Source organism: Micromys minutus (genome assembly GCF_963924665.1).
Source record: "Micromys minutus genome assembly, chromosome: 22".
Taxonomy (NCBI): domain Eukaryota; kingdom Metazoa; phylum Chordata; class Mammalia; order Rodentia; family Muridae; genus Micromys; species Micromys minutus.
In genome coordinates this window covers 18,988,845-19,012,787 of record NC_137957.1, presented here as the reverse complement: position 1 = coordinate 19,012,787, position 23,943 = coordinate 18,988,845, and the positions used below count along the sequence as shown (strand labels likewise).

The 23,943-nt window shown below is 40.7% G+C and overlaps 1 protein-coding gene across 1 annotated transcript in view; it reads right to left on the bottom strand.

Annotated features, from left to right (window-relative positions):
- Positions 1-21,430, bottom strand: part of TRHDE (thyrotropin releasing hormone degrading enzyme) — a gene marked incomplete at both ends in the record, with an annotated part of 372,282 nt that extends 350,852 nt beyond the window's left edge. Inside the window, 2 exons of the mRNA XM_080935655.1 lie at positions 8,229-8,502; positions 20,532-21,430. Coding sequence (XP_080791781.1) covers positions 8,229-8,502; positions 20,532-21,430 — 1,173 coding nt within the window. The remainder of the gene's footprint in view (positions 1-8,228; positions 8,503-20,531) is intronic.
- Between the last annotated feature and the right edge of the window lie 2,513 nt (positions 21,431-23,943).

Genomic DNA, 23,943 nt, shown 5'->3' with positions numbered 1-23,943 from the left:
AAATTCAGATGTATAACAGGTTCAAGGCCAAAACAAGAGAGAAAGAGACAGACAGACAAACAGACAGAGATACACACAGAGAGACACAGACACATAGCAAGTAAGTATTTCCCAGTCTATTTCTGATACATTTTCCTTCTTACTTGATCTTATTTTGTTGCTTGCTGATCACACACACACACATACACTTTACACAATTGTTAGGTTGGTTGGTTGGTTGGTTGTGTGGTTGGTGGGTTAATTGGTTTGGATTTTGGTGTTTTAGAAACAGGGTTTCCCTGGCTATCCTAGAACTTAATCTATAGACCAGACAGTCCTTGAACTCAAGAATCTACCTGCCTCTGCCTCATGAATATTGAGATTAACGGTATGACCCACCAATCCCAGCTACACAGTTGTTTTTAACAGAATACTTACTTTAGCCTATAGACAATGTTTCTAAAAGGTTAATTTTAGAAAATAAAAACTCAATGGTGCAGTGATGATCTTTTTCTAGGGAAGAGCATGCTAATTGGTTCCCCAGGCCAAACCATAAGCTCAGAAAGCATATATACATATAACATTACATAAAGCAAATAGGTTATATTTATAAATATATACATATATACATATGCATATACATATGCAATAAAACTTATGTAAAGGGGGGCCATTAATTTAAATGGGGGGGGAGTATGAGAGGGTTTTGATGGAGGAAACAGAACTAGAGGGAAGTTAAAATTATATTTTGATGTCAGAAATTTATAAATTATACAGTGACTCTGGAGCAAAGGGTTGGAGTTGTTCTTGATTATTTGATCTGTGGCTTCTTCAAGGTCTCTTTTTCCTATTTCATACCCCTGACCAAATTTTACTACTTCCTCTCTTCAAATGTCTTTCACATCTATTATGTTTTATCCATTTCCAAGTGTATTCTTCTTCAACTCTAACTGCTGTCCTCCAAACTGTCTTGGTTTAAAGAACTCTAGGTTAATCTCCTCCTAACAGCATATACTACACACTGTGTGCAAGGAGATTTTCTAATAATACATAGTAAATATAATAATAGCTGATAACTATCTAATAATCTAATAATATCGTGAACTGAGTTTTTAACTTTCCAGTGGCTCTTTTTGATGACTAAATAAAATATTAAAAATTTAATCAGCATCCAGTTCTTCTCCAATTTCGTTTCAACGTACCACTCAAATTTAGGTATCTCCCTTGTAGAATATCTGAATATCACCTATTTAAATGGGAATGAGTACTATGTCAAGTAGTAAAGTTATGGGTTTATATACTTAATCTTTTATAATATTACTAATAACTGTGATGGTCTTAAAAGGGGGCTTCAAATTCTGTGACACTACTCCCATTGAAAGGCACTATGTTTTACTTCCCCTAGAGAAGGGCCAAATGACTAGTAGCTCACATAACTGACAAAAGCAACACTGTTCAAATTCCCATAATGAGTCAGAAAGAGCATTCGGCCCATCTTGCAAAAAGCAAAGAAGATAAAAAAGACAGTAGTGGATGTGATCAATACAATCATTAATAATAGAACAAATAGATCACATAACCTCTTGGGGAAAGCTGGAGTCACAATTAACTAGTCCACCAATATGAGGCCATCTGCTATAGTGTCTACATGCTCTGGTGTCATGGAGAAATGGATAGTAAATGGCCCCTGTGCGTTCTAACTTGAGATTCCATATGACAGTCAGCATTAAGTAGAGATACTTAGTAGAGATGCTCTCACTCTGACCCCAGCTCTCAAGATATACCCAGGAAATGAGCCAAACCCTCAGACACTGTGAAACAGAGCTAAGTCACTGTAAGCTCAGTATTTTTTAACCTCTTGACTCACAGAATCAATGAGCATAATTGTTTTATTGCTAATTCTTAGAACGATGTCCAATTCAGCAGTATTAACTTGAACCAACTTTGGAATTTAACTTTTTCTTAAAGAAAGTTTTGAAACATGAAGCAGTGCTTGGGGACTGAAGAGTGTGAACAATTGGAAAACCCTGGAAAAATGGAGGGGTTAGCAGAAGCCTATGGACCTCAGAGAGGTGGTTAGCAAGGACTCAACGGATAATATGGTGAGTGATTTTAGAAGAATAAGAAGCTGAAGAGATAGTTCGCTAGGTAAAATGGTTTCTATGACAGCATGAAAACCTTAATTCAGTTCTGCAATAACCACATAAACGTCAGGTATTATACATGTCTGGTTTTCAGAGACAGGTATATCCCAAGCGCTCACTGGACAAACATTCTAGGTGGGATGATAATCTTAACGTGTCGTGAGAGTGCCTGTCTGTCAAAAATGAAGAGTGATAGAGGAAAATACTCAACAATATGAGGCCCCAGTGTGTGCATATATGGGTGAGCAAACCTACACATAGACCTGTGTGTGTGCACGCACACAGACACACAGGCACACACACACACACACACACACACACACACACACTCATAGGCATATACCATACAGAAAAATAATCAGAATTAAACAGGACTTTTGTTACATACTACAAGAAATGATTGCCACTTGGTTACCTTAAGTACCAAGAAAAACATAGAGTGCAACTACAGAACAAAAATTTTTCTAAATTTCTTTTAGCACAAAAGATGTTAGGCAAAAAACATAAAAGTGGTACCTTATTCTTCTCACTAGTTGTGAGTTTTATAAAAAAGAGATGGTGTAAGCTTAAAAATAAACTGTCTAATCTTAACCAAAATTTAGAAGTATAAAAGAGCTAAGGTTTTCTATATTTGAAATTTAAACACTTTCTTTTTTAGCTTCATTAGATGGAAGATTATTAAATTAAAGAATTTCAAGAAAATAATAATAATATAGATCACCATCATGAAACACAGCCTGAGGCAGAAAGCAAAAGCCACTGTTCCCTAAGCCCTCAGATCCTCTTGAAGTACTACCCCAAGGCTTTCTCAAAAGATAAGTGTCTTTACAAAAATTATAAAGGCATGTATCCTGAAGTCCCTGTGTTAAATAATGAGTATATGAGAACCTTTATTCCACAAAGCCTCAACACAGAAAAGGTTTATCTTAAAGACATCTACGGGTTTAGTCTTGTCTGAGAGAATGGGTGTAGCTTGATTGATTGATTAAAATCCAATAATGATTTTCATAAGTATACTTGCTTAGCCGTAATGTAAAGAGCCTGTGAAATCCAGCTTTGCCCATATAAGAATAGAGTTGAGGTTATCCTCTTGTAGATACAAGCTATTCTGTATTTGAATAAGAATTTCTTGAAAGGCAAAATTAAAAGCCCAGAAGATGATGTCAAATACCAAGAAACCAACTCACAAGGAACAGCATTGAGCCATAGCTGAAGAATTGGCAAGACTGACCAGTTGAAATTCAGACTTGCTACAGGCCATTGACTACTGGGGTTTCACGTCATTTTCTGTTCTGCAATACAAATGGCTCTTACAATCATCAGCTAACCTTATATTACCTGTGGGTTGGAGGTTATGGAAGAAGAATGAGTTACTTCAGGGTGAGAGGTGATATGCCCAAGAAACAAACCTGAGTGATAGTCTGTGCCTGGATTTCAGTCAGCTTGTAAAATTATGGATCTGAAATATAATCATGATGCTATTAACGGGATGATGCCCATTAAAGTGTATATATTCTATGTGGATTAGATGTAAATAATTCATAAACAGAAAGTAGACTTAATTTTAAAACAAGACCAAAATATTTTGCATTCCTTCCTTCAAAAGCTGGCTGGTATGCATGCCTCTGTTGAGCCTAGGCTATCATTAGGATCTCATTTATGAAAAATACTGTACACAGCAATGGTAAAGTCTGATGTCAGAAACAGCACCCATAAAACTTTCGTATAACTAATTAGGGCATTTACTTTCAATCTTTTGTCCTGGCTGATTTTGTCCCAACTGTGACACAGGCAAGAGTCATCTGAAAGTAGAGAACCACAGTTGGGAACGTATCTCCATCAGCTTGGGCTATAGGAAAGCCGGAAGAACATTTTCATGATTAGTGATTGATATGGAAGAGTCTATCATTGACATATATGGTAGTACCACTGGGGCTTGCGGTCCAGGGTTCTACAAGAAAGCAGGGTGTACAAATATAAGGGGTAGCCAGTAAGAAATAGTCCTCCATGTCCGGTGTGTGAGTTCTTGCATGTGGGTTCCTGTCCAATTTCAGTTCCTGCCTTGGTTTCTCTCAGTGGACTATAACTCTGGATACATAATCCAAATAAACCCTTTCCTTCCCAAGTTGCTTTGATCATAGTGCTCCATCACAGCACTAGAAGCCCTAACTAAAACAGTATTATAAACTACCATGTAAGAAATTGAATCTCCCTGATGCTGCCGTATTTTTAAGCAAGTCTGGGTCATGCAGACACCACACACCAATGGCCACAGCTCCAGTTGATGTCTCAGGAGACAAATAATAAACCTCCAAACAAATACCAGCTCAGGTGATTCTGGCCCTGACTGTAAGAGGCAAGTCATCATGTTGCCCCATCTGAGAGCCAGACAATGCTAAGACAAGTTGCTCCCATTGTGTGCTTTGGCTCTGTACCATGGACATTACTATTGACATAATAAAATGGTCATATTAGGGAAATCCATCTTAGAGTAGCTTGTTTTGCCAATACAGGAATGAAAACAGCACAGAAGAGGAAGAAGTTATAGTTTCAGTTTCCAAACAAAAAAACTGGGAAGGGGGGAGATTAAGTAATGAACTAAGGTCATGGAGAAGCAAGGCAAAAATTCTGGAACCGATATATCTGGTGATAAAACCCATCTGTAGTCCTCCTCCTACACTAATTTCCATACAGACTTCCTACCTATATATTTTCCCCTGATAATATTTCCCCAACCTAGCACAGCATGCAAATAATATCTTCTTCCCTAAGACCAAGTCCCAAGTCATCATTCAGAATCTTACTCCACTCCCCTTCATGAGACACATCCCTACAATGCAGTTGTTAGCAATTTCCCTGTCTTCTAATGGACTTGGGGTGGCTTTCCTGCCACTGGACAATTAATGAATACTAGTGAAACTAATTCATATTGGTGACTGTGATGTTCTCCATAGGTGAAGTGACTGCTAATCCTCCTCAATTGTGCTCCCAGATTAAGGCTGAAATCTAATTGTTTACGGGATGGCAGCAGGTATATAGAACTCTAAGACAAACTAAGCACAAAATAACGAAGCTGATCTGGAGGATGTTGCAGTGAGAAGTAAAAGGCAAATGTAAATCAACGGCTCATCACCTAACTCAGGCATAAATCACCACCTTACACGCTACATGTGTGGATGGTGATGTTTCTCACTAGAACGCAAGGGCCCTAGAAGCAGACAAGATTTTACTGTTTTCTGCAGGATGATCACAGTGTACAATGGTGTCTGATATCCAGTCCCTAAATGTCTGTTGAAGAAGTAAATGAATGACCAAGTACTACAGAATACAGATGTGAGTCAAATAATGTAAGATCTTTTGATTCTTCCAGAGAAGCCAGAAGTTATTTTATGGGCAATCTCTCAGGTTGAAAACATTAACAACTAGTTAGAGGAAGAAAATGGTAAGCTGTTTTAAGAATGGATAAACAATGCATTTGCCGATTAGGATTAAATATCTGATTTGTATTGGTAACCCCTGTAACGTTGGTAACAGAGGGGGTATCTTAGATTCATGTTTGTAATTATTTCAACCAGAGTGTTATGTAAAGTTTAGGCAGTTTTCAGGGCAGATAATGATAGTGATAAAGTACATGAATCCAGGCCACTGTGAGATTCAGCTCCTGTTCCTTCTCGGGTTTCTTCTTCACAGCTCAAACAAGATTGCAGCACCTTCTGAGCTGACATGACCACCTGGACCTCACCAGACCATCCCATGGGCAAGATTCTAAAGCGAAATCTCTTCTTGTCCCAGCTGCTGAGGGTTGAGAAATGCCATTCCATTCCCATGTGCCCCCAGTAATAAAGGGGAAAGTCAGTGAGAAGAAAACAGATTGGATTTCAAAGGGGTGACAGAAAAAGAGAGTGGAGTTTCCAACTGTATTTCCACAGTTGATAAACAAGGGCACCCTAGGGCCAGTCAGTTTTTCTTTCTACCGACTGTGGCATTTTTAGATCATACCATCTGAATGTTTCTTTCAGATGAACTTTTAATGGTCTCTGCTACCATGTTTTATCTTTTCCACATTAAAAATACTAAGTATAAATGTTAAGGTGTTTACTGATAACTTAGAGATTCTTAAGGACCAAAATGTCACATCTAAACAACTAGAGTAGTTTTACAAACTGGTCATAACAGCAAGCTATGTGTAGGGTTGTGTAGGGTTGGATACTTTTAAGGTCCTCTAAAAAAATATACTAGGCAGAACCATTTCTAGGGCACTTTATGCTCACTAAGCCACTGAGAGTCAGTCATCAACTTTTGAAGACACAAAAGGAAATGAAATGTCTTCATGTTCCTTTTCTTTGTATGGTCTGATGAGTACCGCCTTAAAATGTCCATAACAGAAATCAACAAGCATCAGAGGAATTTAGCATTGCAGATTATTATAAGCCCAAAAGACTAAACTGCCGGCTATGCCTCTACACCCAGCATTAAGGGTATTATTTTAATGATTACACAGATGAATTCACTCTGTAGTTTTTCTATAATGGCATTAATTTTGTATGCAAGCAGATTTTATTTTTTAAGCAGGCTCCACAGTGATTTTTAAATTAAAAGGAACAGTGGGAAAATATTCTGGAGCCAAAATTATTTTTCAAAATTCAGGTTATTATAGAGCTATGAATCCCTACAGATTAAAAACATAACTTTCTATTCACTTACTGTCTTATATTTAAGGAAAATTGAATATAAGAACTATGTGATAGAGAAGACCACAAGGTAAATTCTTTCAAAAACACACAAGTAAAATGGTAAAAGACATCACCTAGATACAGGAGAGAAAGCCTAAACCTTAGGGACAAACAAAGAGATTTGACTTTTGGGTTTTTTCTTTTTTTATGCTGGAAAGGTTACTTACTCTATTTAAACCCAGATACTCATGTGGAAAAAGGAGAACTACAATGCTTTTATAATTAATGTGAAATTTAAAATAAATTCACAGTTATTGTGAGATGAAATGAGAAATTGCTCATTTGACATGGCTTAGTCTAACATGGTACAACACAATAAGAAAGTGTCTAGAACACACTGATGTCAGTAAGGAGGACAGCAAAGTGAGCCACTAAATCTTTGTCATAAATTTAATGAAGACAATCCCTGCAGTACCTCACACTACCTAAGAAGAGTAAATGAAATAATTATACAATGTAGGTTAATAGCTATACTGTAAAGTTTCTTGGATTTTGAAGTATACTAAGCATTATAACCAAACACAAATATATATAGTGCAGTGGTTTGGATGAAAATGCCCCCCATAGGATCATAGGAAGTGGCACTATTAAGAGGTGTGGCCTTCTTGAGGAAATTGTCACAGGGAATGGGCTTGAAGTTTCAGATGCTCAAGCCAGGCCCAGTGTCACTACCTGCTGCCTGTGGATCTCGATGTAGAAATCTTGGTTCCTTCTCCAGCACCAGGTCTGCTTGTATGTCACCATGCTTCCCACAAAGGCAATAATGGACTGAACCTCTGAAACTATAAGCCAGCCCCAACTAAATATTTTTCTTATTAAGAGTTGCTATGGTCATGGCATCCCTTCACAACAATAGAAACAATAACTACAACATATAATAATTGCACAGTAATTTTCATGCATTTCATAAAATGCCAAGTGGGTTTCTAATGAGGACAAGACAGTGAGACCAAAGATTACTGTTCAGAGGCTTCAATTCTATTAAATATGGCCTTCTTTCTCCTCACATATGGCTACTATGTAGAGTTCATTGTATCACTTGTCACGTTTTCTACACATTTGAAAGAAATCATTAATAGAAAGAAGCAATAGGAATCAATTCTCAAAAAGGCATGAGTTGTTTTAGGCAGACCCAGCCATGGGGTGGAGATGAGGAAAAACATGGTACATGAAAGCAGGGGGTAAAGGTAGTTAGAGGAATAGAAAACAGACTGCAGGGGGGTGGGGAAATCATTCCTCTTCTACTTGGAGTTTTAACCTCCAACAGCTAAAGCCTTTGGCTTGTCAGGTGTAAAGACACTGTTACCCTAGAAATCAAGTTACTGTTCAGGGTATACATTATTCAAAGCATCATTAGGCTGAAAATACTTACTACAACCCCACTCCTGGTGGTAGTTTCTCTGTATGTGAAGTTGCAAATCGCCCAGGCTAAATAATATGTAGACATGAGAGGGGTCTGTGAGAAGTGATCTGTTACCCATCCATCTTCCTCAAACACAGATGTTTCCACAGGCATGTTGGATAGAGACAAATAGGTTGCTTGATGTTTGATGCTGATTTTGAAAGTGGCTTTGTAGATTGGTTCATCAAAACATGGAAATGCCTTCCTGGCATGTGTAGGTGAAAACTGAGTAACACCAAGGAATCTGGAAGAAAAAAAAAAAAGGAGAGAATGACATCCCAATTGCATGTATTGCTTCCATTCAAGAAATGTCCCCACTGCATACCTAAGATAGTATATTTTGATGAATCTAAAAATACACATTTTTCTGAATTGTGCCTTCATTCGTGAATAACATTAAAAATATATAATATACTGCTCTAAAAGTAAAAGTTCTTCAGGGAAGTTTTTGTCTCTATTAAAGTAAACTCTATAAACCCAGAGCAGTACTTGTTGGATGAAACACTACACTCTACAGAGAAACAACTCACAGGCACATTGGCAAACATGGAGAAATAATGGCCCTTTTGTTGTGTATATCATATTCCTCCCTGAAGCCTAGGGCATCCAGCATATACAGATAATAAAATTGAGATCTAAACACTGTCCTCCAGTGGCAGGAAATGCTCATGGACCCTCAATGGGAAATATCTATATCCTCAAATTAGAAATCATACAATCTACCGACAGTAAAATAAATGACTTTGAAATATATTAAATCTTGGTGTAGATTCTGGCTTCAAAACTTCTCTTACCAATATCCACTTTGATAATTCTCAAATTTCCCCCAAATAAGAAAATGCTCAAGTCTAATTTCAAAAGCATTTTAAAGCCCAAATGGCGGATAGAGGGGTATAAAGCCTTATCACTGAATAGCTGCAGCAGACAGGCAAAGAGCAATCATGACTGGTTCACAAGATCTTCATCCTTTCCTAACCCCAGTATTTACATTTATAGTACACAGTCTAGAGATGAATGATTTTTAGAAGAGTAGTGCATCTTAGACATGGCTTCGCTTTGTTTGATTGGTTTGGTTGGCTAGTTTTCTTGTGGAGGAGGTGAGTTTGTGTTACCCACATCAACTGGAGTCCAGAAATATTACTATTGTGTGATAAGACTTGAGATCTGTGATGAGGTGAGACCAAATCTATACACTTTTTTATTACACTATAGTATTTGTATGACTTATTTTATTGCTAGCTGCCAATTTCTTAGTATGTCTAACACAGAAATTAAATTTTATCATAGATATGTACACACTGGAACAAATATAGTACATATATATGTATATATATACATATACATATATATTGCTCAGAACTATTCATTACTTCAGGCATTCACTGAGGGTCTTAGGATGTGTTCCCCATATGTAATTGGAAACCATTATGATACACACACACATATGTATGTAACACAAATATATCAAAATTATGCAATGTATAGAGTAAACAAGCATATGTACATCAAATATATACAAGTTGTCTCTTAAAGCTATATTTCATTAAAACTAATTAGAACACACTTCTACATCCCTTCCTAGTCTCAAATGAAGACACTCAAGTACCTTAGGGACATTCTTATAACTAAGAAATAACATACTAAAACCTGAAGAGTTTGACTATGAGATTTCCTGTGACACATGTCAGCATGAGACACTTCACAAGACATTAATAAGTTCTCAAGTTGTTCGTTCAAAGGTTCTTTCTTCGATAAGCAATTTGTCACCGTACCCCTCCCTATATGTCAGTGTCTATGGGCTAATATTGCATGATGTACTTTTATACAGAACTTAAACTTGGCTTTACAATTGATTCTCAGCATACGACACAGGAAGATGTTAGCCGCCACTACATGTAAGTGTGCATTCATCTTTAGTTTGATTTACTGTCCAATCCCTATATGTTGCCATATCGATCAGATGTTACTGGCTGTTTCTGGGCAAATCATGAGGTTTAAATATTCACTCTGATTTCAAAAGTATGGAGTCCATACTTATTACCATTTATACATTTTAATGTTTCATTTCTGAAATAAAGCCAAAGGAGAGGATTTGAGAACTGAATGTTTGGGACGGGTTGAAAGTATCTTTCAAATAACACTAGGGCCCTATGTACCAGACCTGGCTAAGTCATTTAACTGCCTGAACCTATTTTTTTATTAGTAAAAAGAAAATATTGTTTTCTTGGCCTTTCTCACTAAACTGCCAAAATGATAAAATGTAATAATATGTGGGAAAGAAGTTTTAGTTATAAATCTTCATACAAACAAAAGATTAAAGGTAGAAGAAATATTAGAAATAAATTATTCCACTCCTATCCTATAAATTTATAAAATAAAATTGTACACACAGAAAGGTTTGTTCATAGACACATAGGCAATTATCCCAAAGCTGGGTCTAGAATTCACATGGTCTCTATCTAAATAAAAACTAAATATATTCAAAAAGCAATAAAATTCATTTTAGCTTATAAAATGGCTTAATTCAACTCTAGGTAATAATGAATATGCCTTGAAAAATTAGGGGAGTCATAATCCCTGCCTAGGTATTTTCTGCTAATCGCCACACAGTTTTGCAAGATGAAATCCCAGCTTCTTTATATTAAAATGCACTTACTCTTCCTGTACTTCATATCACACAATGCTTGAACATCTTATCTTTCAACTTATTAATTAAAAGAGAAAAAGACTACAGGGCTTAGTTTTTCTCTCCCGGGGCTATTTCAAAGATACCATGGAATTGCATGTGTGAGAAGAAATACTTCCTCTTTTACACCCAAGTATATGAAAACTTCAGTTTTAATCTTTGAATAAATAGATATATTTTTCTGTGTGAAGTTTCTTACTGAACTGGGTACTTGGGTCATTTTTAAGAAGATCCAGCCATTTGTGTGTCAAGTCTTCATAATCAAATTAAATGTATGTGTGCAAGTGCAGACACACACACACACACACACACACACACAAACACACACATGGGGTGGGGGTGAGGGAGGGAAGGAGGGAGGGAGGGATGAAAATATAACCATAGCAGAAAAACAAATCTGTAAGAGTTCGTCATCAAAGACATTATGATGAAAATGTATTTATTTTTCATTAAAAAAATAAAAGATGTCTTTGACATTAAGCAAATAAAGGGCAGGAATTTATTAGAGATAAAGATCTAAATACATCTTAATCCATAAGAAATTAATAATCCAGATATTTATGCAAAGGAAACACATTGTGCAGTCTCTTTTTGCCTCATGTGGTAAATATTGATAGGGACAGTAGCACTTTAAGTCAGGGTTGAAAAGAGCTATCAAGATCATCCAGTAGCCTTTTTCCATAATTAATATTCTTAATGAATTCATACACACAGTATATATCTATGCAAAGAGGGCTACCATATATTCTGATAATGTCTAAATGAGGAAATACCAATTTCACAGTCTGGCACCTGAGGATGATTGCAAGTGAATTTTAATTCGGTATTTAGAAAAATCAAAAGAGGTCCCTTGGAAAAGAAAGGCAGCTAGGGTGGGTTGCATTTAAAGTCTTTTCTAAGTTCAAGATCTCATAACTAGACAATTAGAAATAAGATATTCCCCAAATACGGATTTTTTTTGTTTGTTTTAAAAAACATTAGATTGCACTGCCAGTAAATAAATGCTTCATGCTCCTCTCAATCAATTCAATTTTGAGTGTCAAAGTTTGGGAGAAAAATAGAAATCTGTATGGTTTTTATTTTTCCCATAGAGTGTAAACCATGACAAGATATCTAAATACAAGCCTAAACAGGTATTATACCAAAACCTAAGGCAAACAAGGAACACGAATGAAGTTGTGTTTGCTTAGGCAGGACTTCTTGGCCTTGACGTAACTGGCATTTTAGACTGGGTAACCACTCCTTGTATGAAGCTACTTGCCTTCCCACTACAGCCAGTAGAATCTTCTGCCCTGGGTGCAGAGGACCAAAACTCTGAACACCATAGCTGTCCTCTGCAGTAAAGGTGCCTCAGTTGGGAACATGAAGCCCCAATAACTCCAAGGCTTCCTAGATAAGGGAGCGAGAGGTTTGTCCTGAGTTTAGAGATCAGAAGTAAGTAGTCCATGAGCGGACAGTAGTGAAGATGGAAAACACACTTTGAGAAGAGTTTGGCACACATGTGGAGCTGCTGCTGTTCTGCAACCTCTGTTTCTGTGGAGCTTCAGTGTCTACCTCTCACCGGCCTCACCTTGATAATTCTTTTCTCCCACAGCCAGGGCCAGTTTCAGGTGGATGCCCTCAACAGAGAGCAGTACCTGTGGGATTTTAGAAACATGATTTCATCTCCACTGTGTATATTTCATGATCATCTTCAACTTGGGGCAAAAGAAAGGCGATTTCTTTCTTGTTCCCTGCCATTTAAACCATCAAAAAAGCTTTCTAGAAAGGGTTGGTTTAGAAAAGAAAATAATGATTTTGGTGCCTGAGTTAATTTGAGGTGAGTTTGAGGTAGGGGCAGAATTCCAAGTGTGAGAAACACAAGAAATTAATTAACATATAAAACCACTTTTACAAACAACATGGATAGGAGTCACACATACATTATACTCATACAAACACACATATATACATACACATATACACAAAGACATGAACACACATGCATAAAAACAGCAAAAAGAAAAACCAAAGAAAAGATAAATAGGGACAACTGTCTCATTGTTTATCTTTCCATGAATCTGCTTATTAGCATAAAAATGCCACTCCCCAAAGAGATAGTGTAGAAGTATCATTCCAAGAATGTCACTCTAGCATAACTAGAAAATAAAATGTAAGCAGCATGCATATATTTTAATTCTTGGCTATCTAAAACAAATTGTTTGATTTTTCCTAACAATTTGTCTGTTTGGAGTTGACAGAAGGGAGGGCTCAGATCTCTGCATTGCTTCTGAAGGGTACAAAGAATTGATTTCTTCTTCCTGCGGAAGTTTGCCAGGCTAGTTACTTGTGTCACGTCATTCTAATAACATTTAGCAGAAGTAGTGCATTAACGTTGGGTGATATTGCCAACAAATTACGGTATGCAATACAAAACTGTCTCTGCTCCATTATTTTCAGCTTGCCTTTTTCATAAAGGTAAAATATTCAAAGAACGCAAGCATTTGCACAACACTTGGCATGAAGATTGATTCATGACTTTACAATTAGAATCCAGCAAAACCAAAAGAACTCCACAGCAGCATAGTGACACCACAGTCACAGGTTTGTCATTTGGGCTTCAGCATGTATCATGCAGCAAAAAGATATTTTTTTAAATTTTTATAAAATCTCATGTGCATCGATGTTTGCCTGCTTGTGTATCTGTGTGAGGGTGTCAGGTCCTCTAGAACTCGAGTTACAGAAAGTTGTGAGCTGCTACGTGGGTGCTGGGAATTGAACCCTGGTCCTCGGGAACAGCAGTCAGTCCTCTTAACTACTGAGCCATCTCTCCAGCCCCCAACAGTTATTTCTATAGCAACTGCTGCTGTGTTCCAGTGTCACAAGAGCTCAAGGTCAGTCACAAAAGCCACCAACCCAAATCAGCTACAACACTGCTCACCAAGTGACTGGTTTGTCGCATAGTCTTAGAAGTCACGCATGCCCTTTTGAGAGTCCACCAAGTGACAAGGTCATGGAAGTTCCGCACAAACCATTTCAAGTTTAGCTTGTTAATCAAAATGCAAATTGTTACTCAATGACAAAACATTTTAAGGCAAAATGGGTCTTTGTTTAGACTGTGTGTTTTTATGTACTTCAATGAGTCATTAAACCTCTGCCACTTCAGAAGAGAAGCACTCCTGCTGAATATTCAATGCTCTGAGCAAATGTGTAGTCTATTTTTTAAATAACCATTTTTGTAAACTAAAAACATAATGCAATAATGCCAGCAATATGTATGTAGGAAGTGGTGCATATGTGAATAATTTGTGTTATAAAAACAGAGCATAATACTCCAAATTGCTTTCCCGTTTATGTAGTACTAAATACTCTTATCAAAAGCGAGAACTTGGCACGGGGTCAGCATTGATGAAGAATACTATAATGCACTAAGATTACTTGCCCAGGTCATAAGAATAGGTTTTTCTACAAATAATTAAAGTTGGTGTCTGAGAGTTATTCATGGTAGATTGGAAACAGGCAAAATCACTGTGTGAATGTCATAAAACACTGCTACTGTCAAAACCCACACAAAGTCTTGGGAGCAATATGTAAGCCTAAGACCCAGTCCTTCGATACTTAGCATTTGTCTGCTTGCTATAATGGCACTGCACTGAGCCTTCTGTGTTTGGTGGCTGCTGGCAGGCTGCCGTGCCATAATAAAAGAGTTTTGCTTTTCTTCTGTTAAAGAATCATTTTGCCCCCTTGATCCTCTCTAGATCACAAGGTTTGATCTTGGCCTGGGTTTCCGTTGCCATGGAACACTATAGCCTTTCTTGTTGCTCTTCTTTCATTGGGGCAAGGTTTTACTTCTTCCTCACAGTGCCTCTTTGAACTCTACCTGGGCAGCAAAGCAAGCAGCAGACAGAGGAAAAACACTGTGACCGTTCCTGTACTGTGACCTTTCTCCCCACCCCAGTACCCACTGGATGGAAAGAGTCCTATGCACCAGATTGAATAGCAGATTTCCATTCATGGAAATGGTTCAATAACATTCAATATCCACAGTTGTTACAAACTGTCAGATATGATTCTCAAGTGTCCATACAGTTGTTGCAACAGGTCTATTAAGCAATTTCATTATCCCTGTTTTCCAGAGGAGGACCCCAAATAAGAAACAATGGGAAACTAGTCAAAGTCACAGAAGCAATCAATAGCAGAGACATCGAGTCAAGTAGGCAGGTTAAGGAGCCCCTGCTTGAAAAGAATAAGCACACTAAATGTACACACACACACACACACACACACACACACACACACACACTTTTTCTCCACAGCAGAACAATCAAAATGAGCAATAATAGAATAATAATAATGTAAAAAAAAAAAAAAAAAACTAATGGTACTTTTTAACTTCCTCTGACAGATGCTTATTGATTTATTCCCTCTGCATGAGAAAAGGTCTAGACCATTACAGTAAAGTATTGTTCTAGGCGTGGGGGCACACAGGGAAGAGGACTTGATGCACACAGAAAAGACTTGGTCACACCCTTCCTGCACACTGATAACAGAGCTCCCTAAGTCAGGACTTCCCAGGCACACCACAGCCTACAGCTGGAGAAAGCAAGAAACCTGAACCCTGTACCCCACCCAGCCTCTTACTGCTTTTCTGTTCTGGCCACCGTCATTCATCGTTGCCTGTTCATGATTCTTCTCAGACAGTTTGGATAAGCAAGGAGAGCAGGGAATCCCTTTTCATCCTCAAATTATCCTACACTCTCCGGTGATGATAACTGAGATGCCAGGAGCTTAGAAAAACTAACAGAAAATAGAATAAGGATGGGCAAGACCATGTACGGAGTTTAGGGGACAATAATGATGTGAGGGTGGGAATGAGGACAGCGGCAGTGGCTGTGATGGTGGAAATGAACGAGGACTGTTATAGCCAGGGTAACATGAACATAAGGATAAAAAGGAATGGCCTGGGTTGCAGAGGGTGGCACATTGAAGCATTAAAAGCAAACAGCTGTTTCTTACTGGTTTTTTATTACTATTTGGAGCCATACTTGAAGTGCTGAGTCCTGTGCCATATATATGTAGTATGTATGTATGTATGTATGTATGTATGTAAAAGTTAGTTGAAAGAAACAAATACCAACCATGTAAATACCGGGAAAGTCAACATAAAAACCATTTTCATTTGAGAGAGATCCTCAACCGATAGAATCTGTTCCAAGTTGTGCTGAATACACAAAAACCAACCCCAACTAATTTAATTTTTTTCAAAGGAACTGGGTGTTCTCTCACAATTCAGGGTGTTCAAATGAGATGGTATTACAAAAAAAAAAATAGAATATATAAATGAAAATACAATACCACAAAATGAAGACAAGTTGTGAGATTATTTTTTCTACAAGAATGAATCATTATTTAACAACTAGGACTTTGCTGTTGTTGTTGCTGTTACTACCTTATGGAGAGCACTTTGAATTATAACCAAAATTCAGTACTGAATTCGGTTTCACCAAATGGCTATGTGTGTCTGACAGGAAAACATTGAGCCAAATCTACTAAGGAATCATATAAATACATCTATCTATATATCTATCTCAGCAGATAGATAAATGATTGATAGATAGATAGATAGATAGATAGATAGATAGATAGATAGATAGATAGACAGATAGGCAGACATATAGATAGATTTCTCTGGATTTTTTTGTTTATAGCCTTCTAGAGAAGGAGAAAATATCATTTATACTCCTACGTAGCTATGTGAAACTCACCAAAGTGAGCTGAAAGACTGAGGCTTCTTTAGCACCAAAAGAACATGCTCAGTTTTCTAGCATCTACTAATATTATAACTGGTTGTTAATTTAAAAAAGGAAGAAAAGCCATCAAGGTGTGTACAATAAAATTACAGAGGAGTATGTGCCCCACCGAGAAAGAAAATCAATCATATTCCACAGATTTGGGCAAAAGAATGCCCCCCAATTCTCTTTGGGAATCACAAGAATTATTTTTTCACTTTTTCGGAGATCATGGTGGCTTCTGTCTAAACAATCCTTTACAAAAAGAGAGTGACTATTTTTATTCTGTCTTCTGTCACTATGGCATATTATGGGCCCAATCAAAGTTTGTCAAAGAAAAATAGTCTCCTTGTCAAAAGTGAATAAAATGTTCATTTGCTTTGGGTAAATTTCCGCCTTCAATCCAACCATCTGGATCTAAATTAAGGTACCCTACTTTGAACATGGGTGTGCACACCATCTGGCTACCCAAAAGCGGCAATTACTTCAGGTAAATGAACATTTTGCCTAACTCTGAGCAAGTGTATTCTCCTGTAAGAGATGATGGAATAATATGCATCCCTTTGATCTGCCCGTGGCACGGGTACTTGGGGGAAAAGTATGTGTTCTTACTAAAGGTGATAATTTATTGTATGTGTATACACATCTTAATTTTAGGATAACTTGCTCTTTCCAGTATTCAACAAGTGACAGTCTTCCTCCTAGCCAACTGAATGAATAATGTGAGATTTGCCTGTGATTAAGGAATCTGGGGCTTCACTGAGAAGTTTGTCTACTGTGTGGGGAAACACAGTCTTCCCTGCAGGGCAGACTTGGGCACTCTTTAGCATGTATCGGAGGATAAAAAATTCAAGGGGTCAAAGGATACAGCACAGAACATAGTCTAATCTCCCCTTGCCAAAAATCTTTCTTACACACCTAAAAATCCACCAGTCGGTAGTCTAAGGCAGGCAGCTCATGAACGGCAACCCAGGCTTTCCTTTGTCATGACACTCTTTCTCAAGAAAACAAATGCAAAAGACAGTTCTTCCATCCCATCTCCAAGAAGTGGGACAAAAGTAAAAGTGATCAGTTAGTAAGTAGCTATGTTTCCACAGAGATAACCAAAGTAAAGAAAGCTGTGTTGTGGCTTTTTAAAAGCATTTCAAGTTACTCAGTGTAAGTACTGTTGGCAGATTAAGTATTTGTTTTCATTACAGAAATCATCCTATAATTAAATTGGCAAAAAAGTGATGATTAACTAAAGATCAAGATATGTAATCATTAATCAAATGAAAATTCTGAGTTTGTATCTGTGTCCTATTAGAAAACGGGTTTTTAAGTGCCAATTGATGTTGGATTTTTAGGACAAAATCACTGTCAATAAAAGGCTATTCTCTGCTAAGTTCCTATTATGGGTCAGAGTTAAAATCCTCTAAGTAAGCTATAGTAACAAGGTCAACAAAAGTTGATGTATGGAATGTTGTTATACTTATGAACTTATTGGTCTACTTATAAAATTTAATATGAATATTAATTTTGCCCTATCTACTCCAGACATAAAAGTCAATAGATCATACCATTCATTTTGCTATTGGGGTTGGAAGACAAAAACTTTCTCTAAGATTGTATTTAGGAATAAATCCATCCTGAGATTTCACAGACATTGAATCCTGCGTTTCTTTTGGATAGCACCTGTGCATCAGGTTAAACTTCCAGCCAAAGTATTTAAATCTCTAGGGAAAACTGAAGGAGAAAGTCTGAATACAAACATAAACTATGGGTACAAGAAATCCATTATAGGGCAAGCGGAAACATCTGGTCGTTTTGTAGAGTCCTCTTAATTTGAAAGCACTGACCAAAACAAGCTGAGTTCTGCCAAATACATCTTGGCATGGCTTAAGAAAAAAGAAAAGAAAAAAAAAAAAAAAACAGAATTTGAGAGGGAGTATCTTTCTCACAACTGTAAGATTTATCGGTGATAATGTGAACTCCTTCTGTTGACATTTTGACAAAAAGAACCTGTTTTCAAGCATAGCATGCAGATCTTCCCCCAGTGCCCTTTCTTCATAGTTTATATAATTTGGAGTTTAAAATATTCTTAATGTGTAATCTGTGTTAGAGGAAGTGGTGGTGAAGGTTTAAAATTATCCATACCAGACCTTGGGTGTCAGGAAATGAATAATCGAGGTATTAGCACATAGGAAGCTGTACCCATCACACTAAACACGGAGAGGTTATACCAAATGACTTCACAGCACTCAACAAATAATACAACTTTTGTGCACTTCCACACTACAATGAGATTTTCCCAGCCTCTATCACAATAACTGTTTCTGAGAGTTTCCAAGTACCTTAATCTCTGGTGCTGGGCTGGGCAAACCAAAGTTCACTTTTCCATTCTCTGAGGACAGTCTGTTGACCTCAGGTGCCCTGGGCTGCTCTGAGCCTCAGCTTCCTGCTGACAAAAGACTAGTTAAAGAAAGGAGGCTCTGCCTCTTACTAATCCTCATCCTACCTACAGATGATGGTTTCATTTATGAGTTCATTCTGGTGTTTTGTCTGCCCTATAGTCATTTAATTAAATGAAGTTATTTTAAATGCAATGAAAACAAGACTCATTCATACATTCATTCATTCAACCCACGGATGTAAAAGCTTACTACCACAGGACACACTCATTTGAATTTTGAAGCAGTATATGGCAGACTTGGCTTTGGGTGATGCGCTTTCCAAAAGCATATTGATCGATCCTATAATGGAGAGAGTGGTACTATTATTATCACTAAGTTAGGATTTAAAATAGGAGCTGAGGGGTCAAACTAACTGGGTCTCACTTTGTCATCTAAGTCAAATGATGACTTTCCAGGGCTTCTAATTGCCCACCTATAATACAGAATGCTGAGGGCTGCTTGAATCCCATTGAATCCCCTCACCAGAGGTGGGAGCAATCAGCACTAGAAGTACCTGTCAATCATGGGCAAATATCGTCAACTTCAACCCTTTCCTCTAATAACTGTTAGAACTGTGACTACCCGGAAACAAGAACCGTTGGTTCTGAAGCCCCAGCCTCTTAGGAAACTAGGAGAATGTAGCCCAAATCTATCTCAGCAAAGGCTTTGGAAACTTAAGTGCAAGCATCCCCTCCCTTCTGGGTGTAGTCATTTCTGTTGCCAGCAGCTTAGGAACCAAATGGAGCCAGGAACTCTCAGGGGAGATCAAAGTGCCTCAGAGGTCCCTCTCTGAGATGTGGCCCCAGCCCCCAGCCCCGGCCCCGCCTTTCCCTGCAAGTTCTTTTTGTGCTCAAAATCCCAGCTTGCAAGTTGGGAAAACTTTACAAAGCCAAAGCCTGGGCATGTTCTGAATCTCCCATAGTCAAGGGAGGTGGGCTTGTCAAGGAGAGGGGGCGTGTCTGCCTTGACCGGATAGCTGGGTTTCTCTGCTACCTGCTGTTTGGTTATCAACTCTTTCCCTCCACTGTAACTTGGGAAGGTATTTTCTGCATTTGTTATCATTTGTGAGCTGCAACCTTTAGGGAAATAAGCAAAAGTCCAGATAGCTACGCTGCAACTCAAGACGGGCAAGGTCCGACCTAGAGGAAAGGCAATATCCATCTTTTGGTATTGCTTAGTTTGTGGGCTTGGCAACGGTGATAGGCCAGGCATCAGGGAGACCCCTACGGTTGGAGAGGACCATCCCACCTCACCTTGCCTTCCTTCCGCTAACCCCGGGCCCCTGAATATTGGAAGCCAGCTGGGTCCCAGAGGTCGCCGGAGCTCGCTCAGCAGTGCGAGCCGCCTGGCGGGGTGGGGCAGCGCAGGGCACCGCCTCCCTCCATACCTTCTCTCCCCATGGATCACGTAGGAGCTGCGGAAGAAGCCCAAAAGCTCGTTCTCTATCAGGGCATTGTAGATAATCTTCAGATTGTAATGCCTGTGCGCGTCCAGGGTTCTATTCAGCACCACCACCAAGACCTGCGTTTGTGGGTAGAGGAAAAAGCCTGCTACCGGGACAGCCCCGAACGCCCGGTCTTCTGCTACTTGCACCTTCTCCACCGCCACCCGGGATGCGTGCAGGACCACGTAGCGGGTGGCGTTCCGGCACGCGATCTCCACGTTGACCTCCCCAGAGAAGGTGAAGTTCTCCATGAAGGCGGTGAGCATCAGATTGTAGTGCAGCGGCTTGAGGTGGCCGGACAGGCGCAGCTGAGTCCAAGGCTCCTGCTCTTCCTCCGACGGCGGCTGGGCAGACGGGGTCCCCGGGGTGCCCACCTCGCCGATCTCACGCTGCGAGGATTCCCCACCCGCGTGGTGGTTGCGCCGGGCAGATCCTGGGTAGCTGCTGTTGCCGCCCCGCTCGGGGAAGCCCCCGAGGCCACCGTCGGTGCCCGGCATCGCCGCGCTCGCTCCACACTCGTCGAATCGCAGGCTGAGCAGTACGGCCAGCATGGTGACAGCCAGCAGTGCCACGATGGACACGGCAAAGGCCAGCACAAGCCTCTTGTGCACTGCGATGTGGCGCTCCGTGGTGCGGGGTCTCACTCCCACCGAGTCAGCCCACGGGTCCGAGAGCCCCCTGCCGCTTGCCCGGAGCGCGGCGGCGTCGTCTTCTCCCATGGTGGCCGCAAAGGGTGAACTGCTCTTCTCGGCCCCCTCCTCCTCCTTCTTCTTCCTCTTCTTTTTCTTCTTCTTCTTTTTCTTCTCCTCCTCTTGCTCCCCCCTCTCGCCGTCCAGGGCCATCACACCGCCTCCTCCTCTTCCCCCGCCCCCTCCGACACCCCTAGCGGGCGGGCCACCCGGGCCACCTCCAGCGCAGTCATCGGAGACCGCACGCGGGCGGAGGGCGCGACGCCCGGCTGGGACCCTAGAAAGGCCAGCTCAGATTCTCTTAAGACAGACTCTGGAGGCTAGTGGCGACCGACACGACCCCCATCAGCCCCGCCTCTCTCCAGACCACAGCTGCGGATAGCGGGGCAACCAGCTCTGGGACGCGCCCAACTTGGGGAGCGTGTCGCTCGCCGGGTGCGCGCTACTCGTCGGGCTAGCACCGGGCGCCCGGGCACACGCTGCCCCCGCCCCTGTGCGCCTGCGGCTCGGGTGTCCTCTCCGGCGCCGCACTCTTCCAGGCTGGCGGCGGCGGCTCTCTCACCGGCTCGGCCAAGAGGACAGAGAGCGCGCTGGAGAGAGCGACTGAGCAGGGGGGCAAGTTAGGGCTTCACCCAGCTCCCCGCACTCTGGCAGCGTTCGGTCTTCTGGGTGGGATGTGCTCGCAAACACAGTTGCGGCGGCGGTGGCGGCGGCAGCCTGGAAGGAGCTGGTGCCTTCCACCCCGCTGTGGGAGAGGAGAGGATGGACCAGAGGACCGAGGAAAGGACTGGAGTAAGCTGGCCGGAGGAAGTCCCACGGCCGCGGAGCATCCGTCCTGAAGAAGCCTTCTCCACCCTGGACACTTTCAGCAGTGGTGGCGGTAAAAGGCGTGAGGTTGCGGACTGGGCAGCAAGCCTCCCGCGTTCCGATATTGCTCTGCCCTCGGGAGAAGACAAGAGAAGAAGTGTCCAGCCCGGGCGTCCACTTCAGGTAGATGAAGGTCTGAGCCGTGTCCCGGGGGGGGGGAGAACTGAAGTGCGTGTGTGCCAGCGCGTGTGCATGTGTGTGCGCGTGTGTGCGCGCGTGTGTGTGCGTGTGTGTGTGTGTGTGTGTGTGTCCGTGTGTGTGTGTGTGTGTGTGTGTGTGTGTGTGTGTGTGTGTGTGTGTGTACACGGACTCCTGGTTTTGATTGCCAAGGATACTCCAGCTGCATTCAGGGACTGAAACTCCGGGAGAAAAGGAAAGGAAGAGAGGGGTAGGGAGTGAGGAGGAAGGGAAAGCAGGAGGGAGGGGAGAGGTTTAGCGGCAGAGGCAGGCGCTGGGAGATTAGAGAGCTTTTCTCCGCTCTGTCACACCAGACACCCACAGCCACAGAGGGGGTTGCTGAGCTGCGTGCAAGAGTACACTAAATCTTCAGCGCAACAAGCCCGCAGTCACCCCTTTCCAGACTCCTTGGCCCTACTGCGGTTCCCCAGAGGGACCACTGGAGCCTTGGGCTATTAGCATCAAAAGCAAAGGCAGAGAGACAGTGTCAGATCACACATCAAGCTTGCTCGCCAGAGGATTTGGGCGATTGTATGTAAATTGAAATAAATTCTCCAAAGCCTGGCTGCATATATTCTACCGGTGGATGGTAGCCAGGTGTGCATGCTGAAATAAAGGCTAGCGATGAACCAGTAGAGTGCTCCTTAAGTAAGGACTAAAAGACAAGAGACCAGTTCCCCACAGGACACATTTTATTATTAGATTGGGGGAAGGATTAAAACATGATGCCTTCAATACAACATCCAACAGCAAATGGAAGGAAAACTGCGGGTGGAAGCCACATGGCTTTGGATTTTAGTAGGACAGTGTATCGACCCATCACATGACTGGTCAGAGTCTTACTTCACCTAGCTACACTTACTTTTTGCAACTCCCCGTATCATCATGCAAAGTGTTTAAACTTCGTTTTATAACAGTCATGCTAACCGGTGTGTGCTAACAGCAAGAATCATCAAAGCACAGTGCATAGCCTACTGGCAGCCTTTGGAGTCTCAGGAGTTTGTTGGAGTATAGTAGACCGGTGTGTGCTATCGAATCTTCAACGTGTGCCGAAAGAGTTGTGCCGGAAGAGTTGTAACCAAAATAAGGCTTTAGAAAGACAGCCTTGGAGGCATTAGTCAAAGAGTTAATGACTGACTGGCTCAGTCAATTAAAAAAAAAAAAGACATTTCTCTTTACATGTTCCTTTGGTTTCTTTAAATCCACACAGCATTTAAGAAATCATGAGCAGCGTTGTTTTCCTTGAGAGAGAGAGAAGGGGGGGGGGGGGGTATGAGTTTTGGGATACTGAAAAAATAGGCTTAGAAACAATATTGTTAAAGCCTGGCCAATAAGAAGAGCCCAATTGCACAACATGGACTTTCAACTGGGAACCTTGCTTGTTGAAGTTCCTTTCCCTTTATCCCTAGATGGAGTACTTGCTCAATACCATGTTTTCTAAATGTCCACTTGCATCATCATAAACGATGATGAAAATAGGTGCCAGGGTGGGTATTTTTAAGCACATTGTATGTGGGCTGCCAGCAACAGACCAGGGGAAATGCCACATTCTGTTCTAGTTACTTTTTCTGCTCTGTTTTTAAGCATCTTTGTTCTTGCTCCCCCCCCCCCAATATAGACCT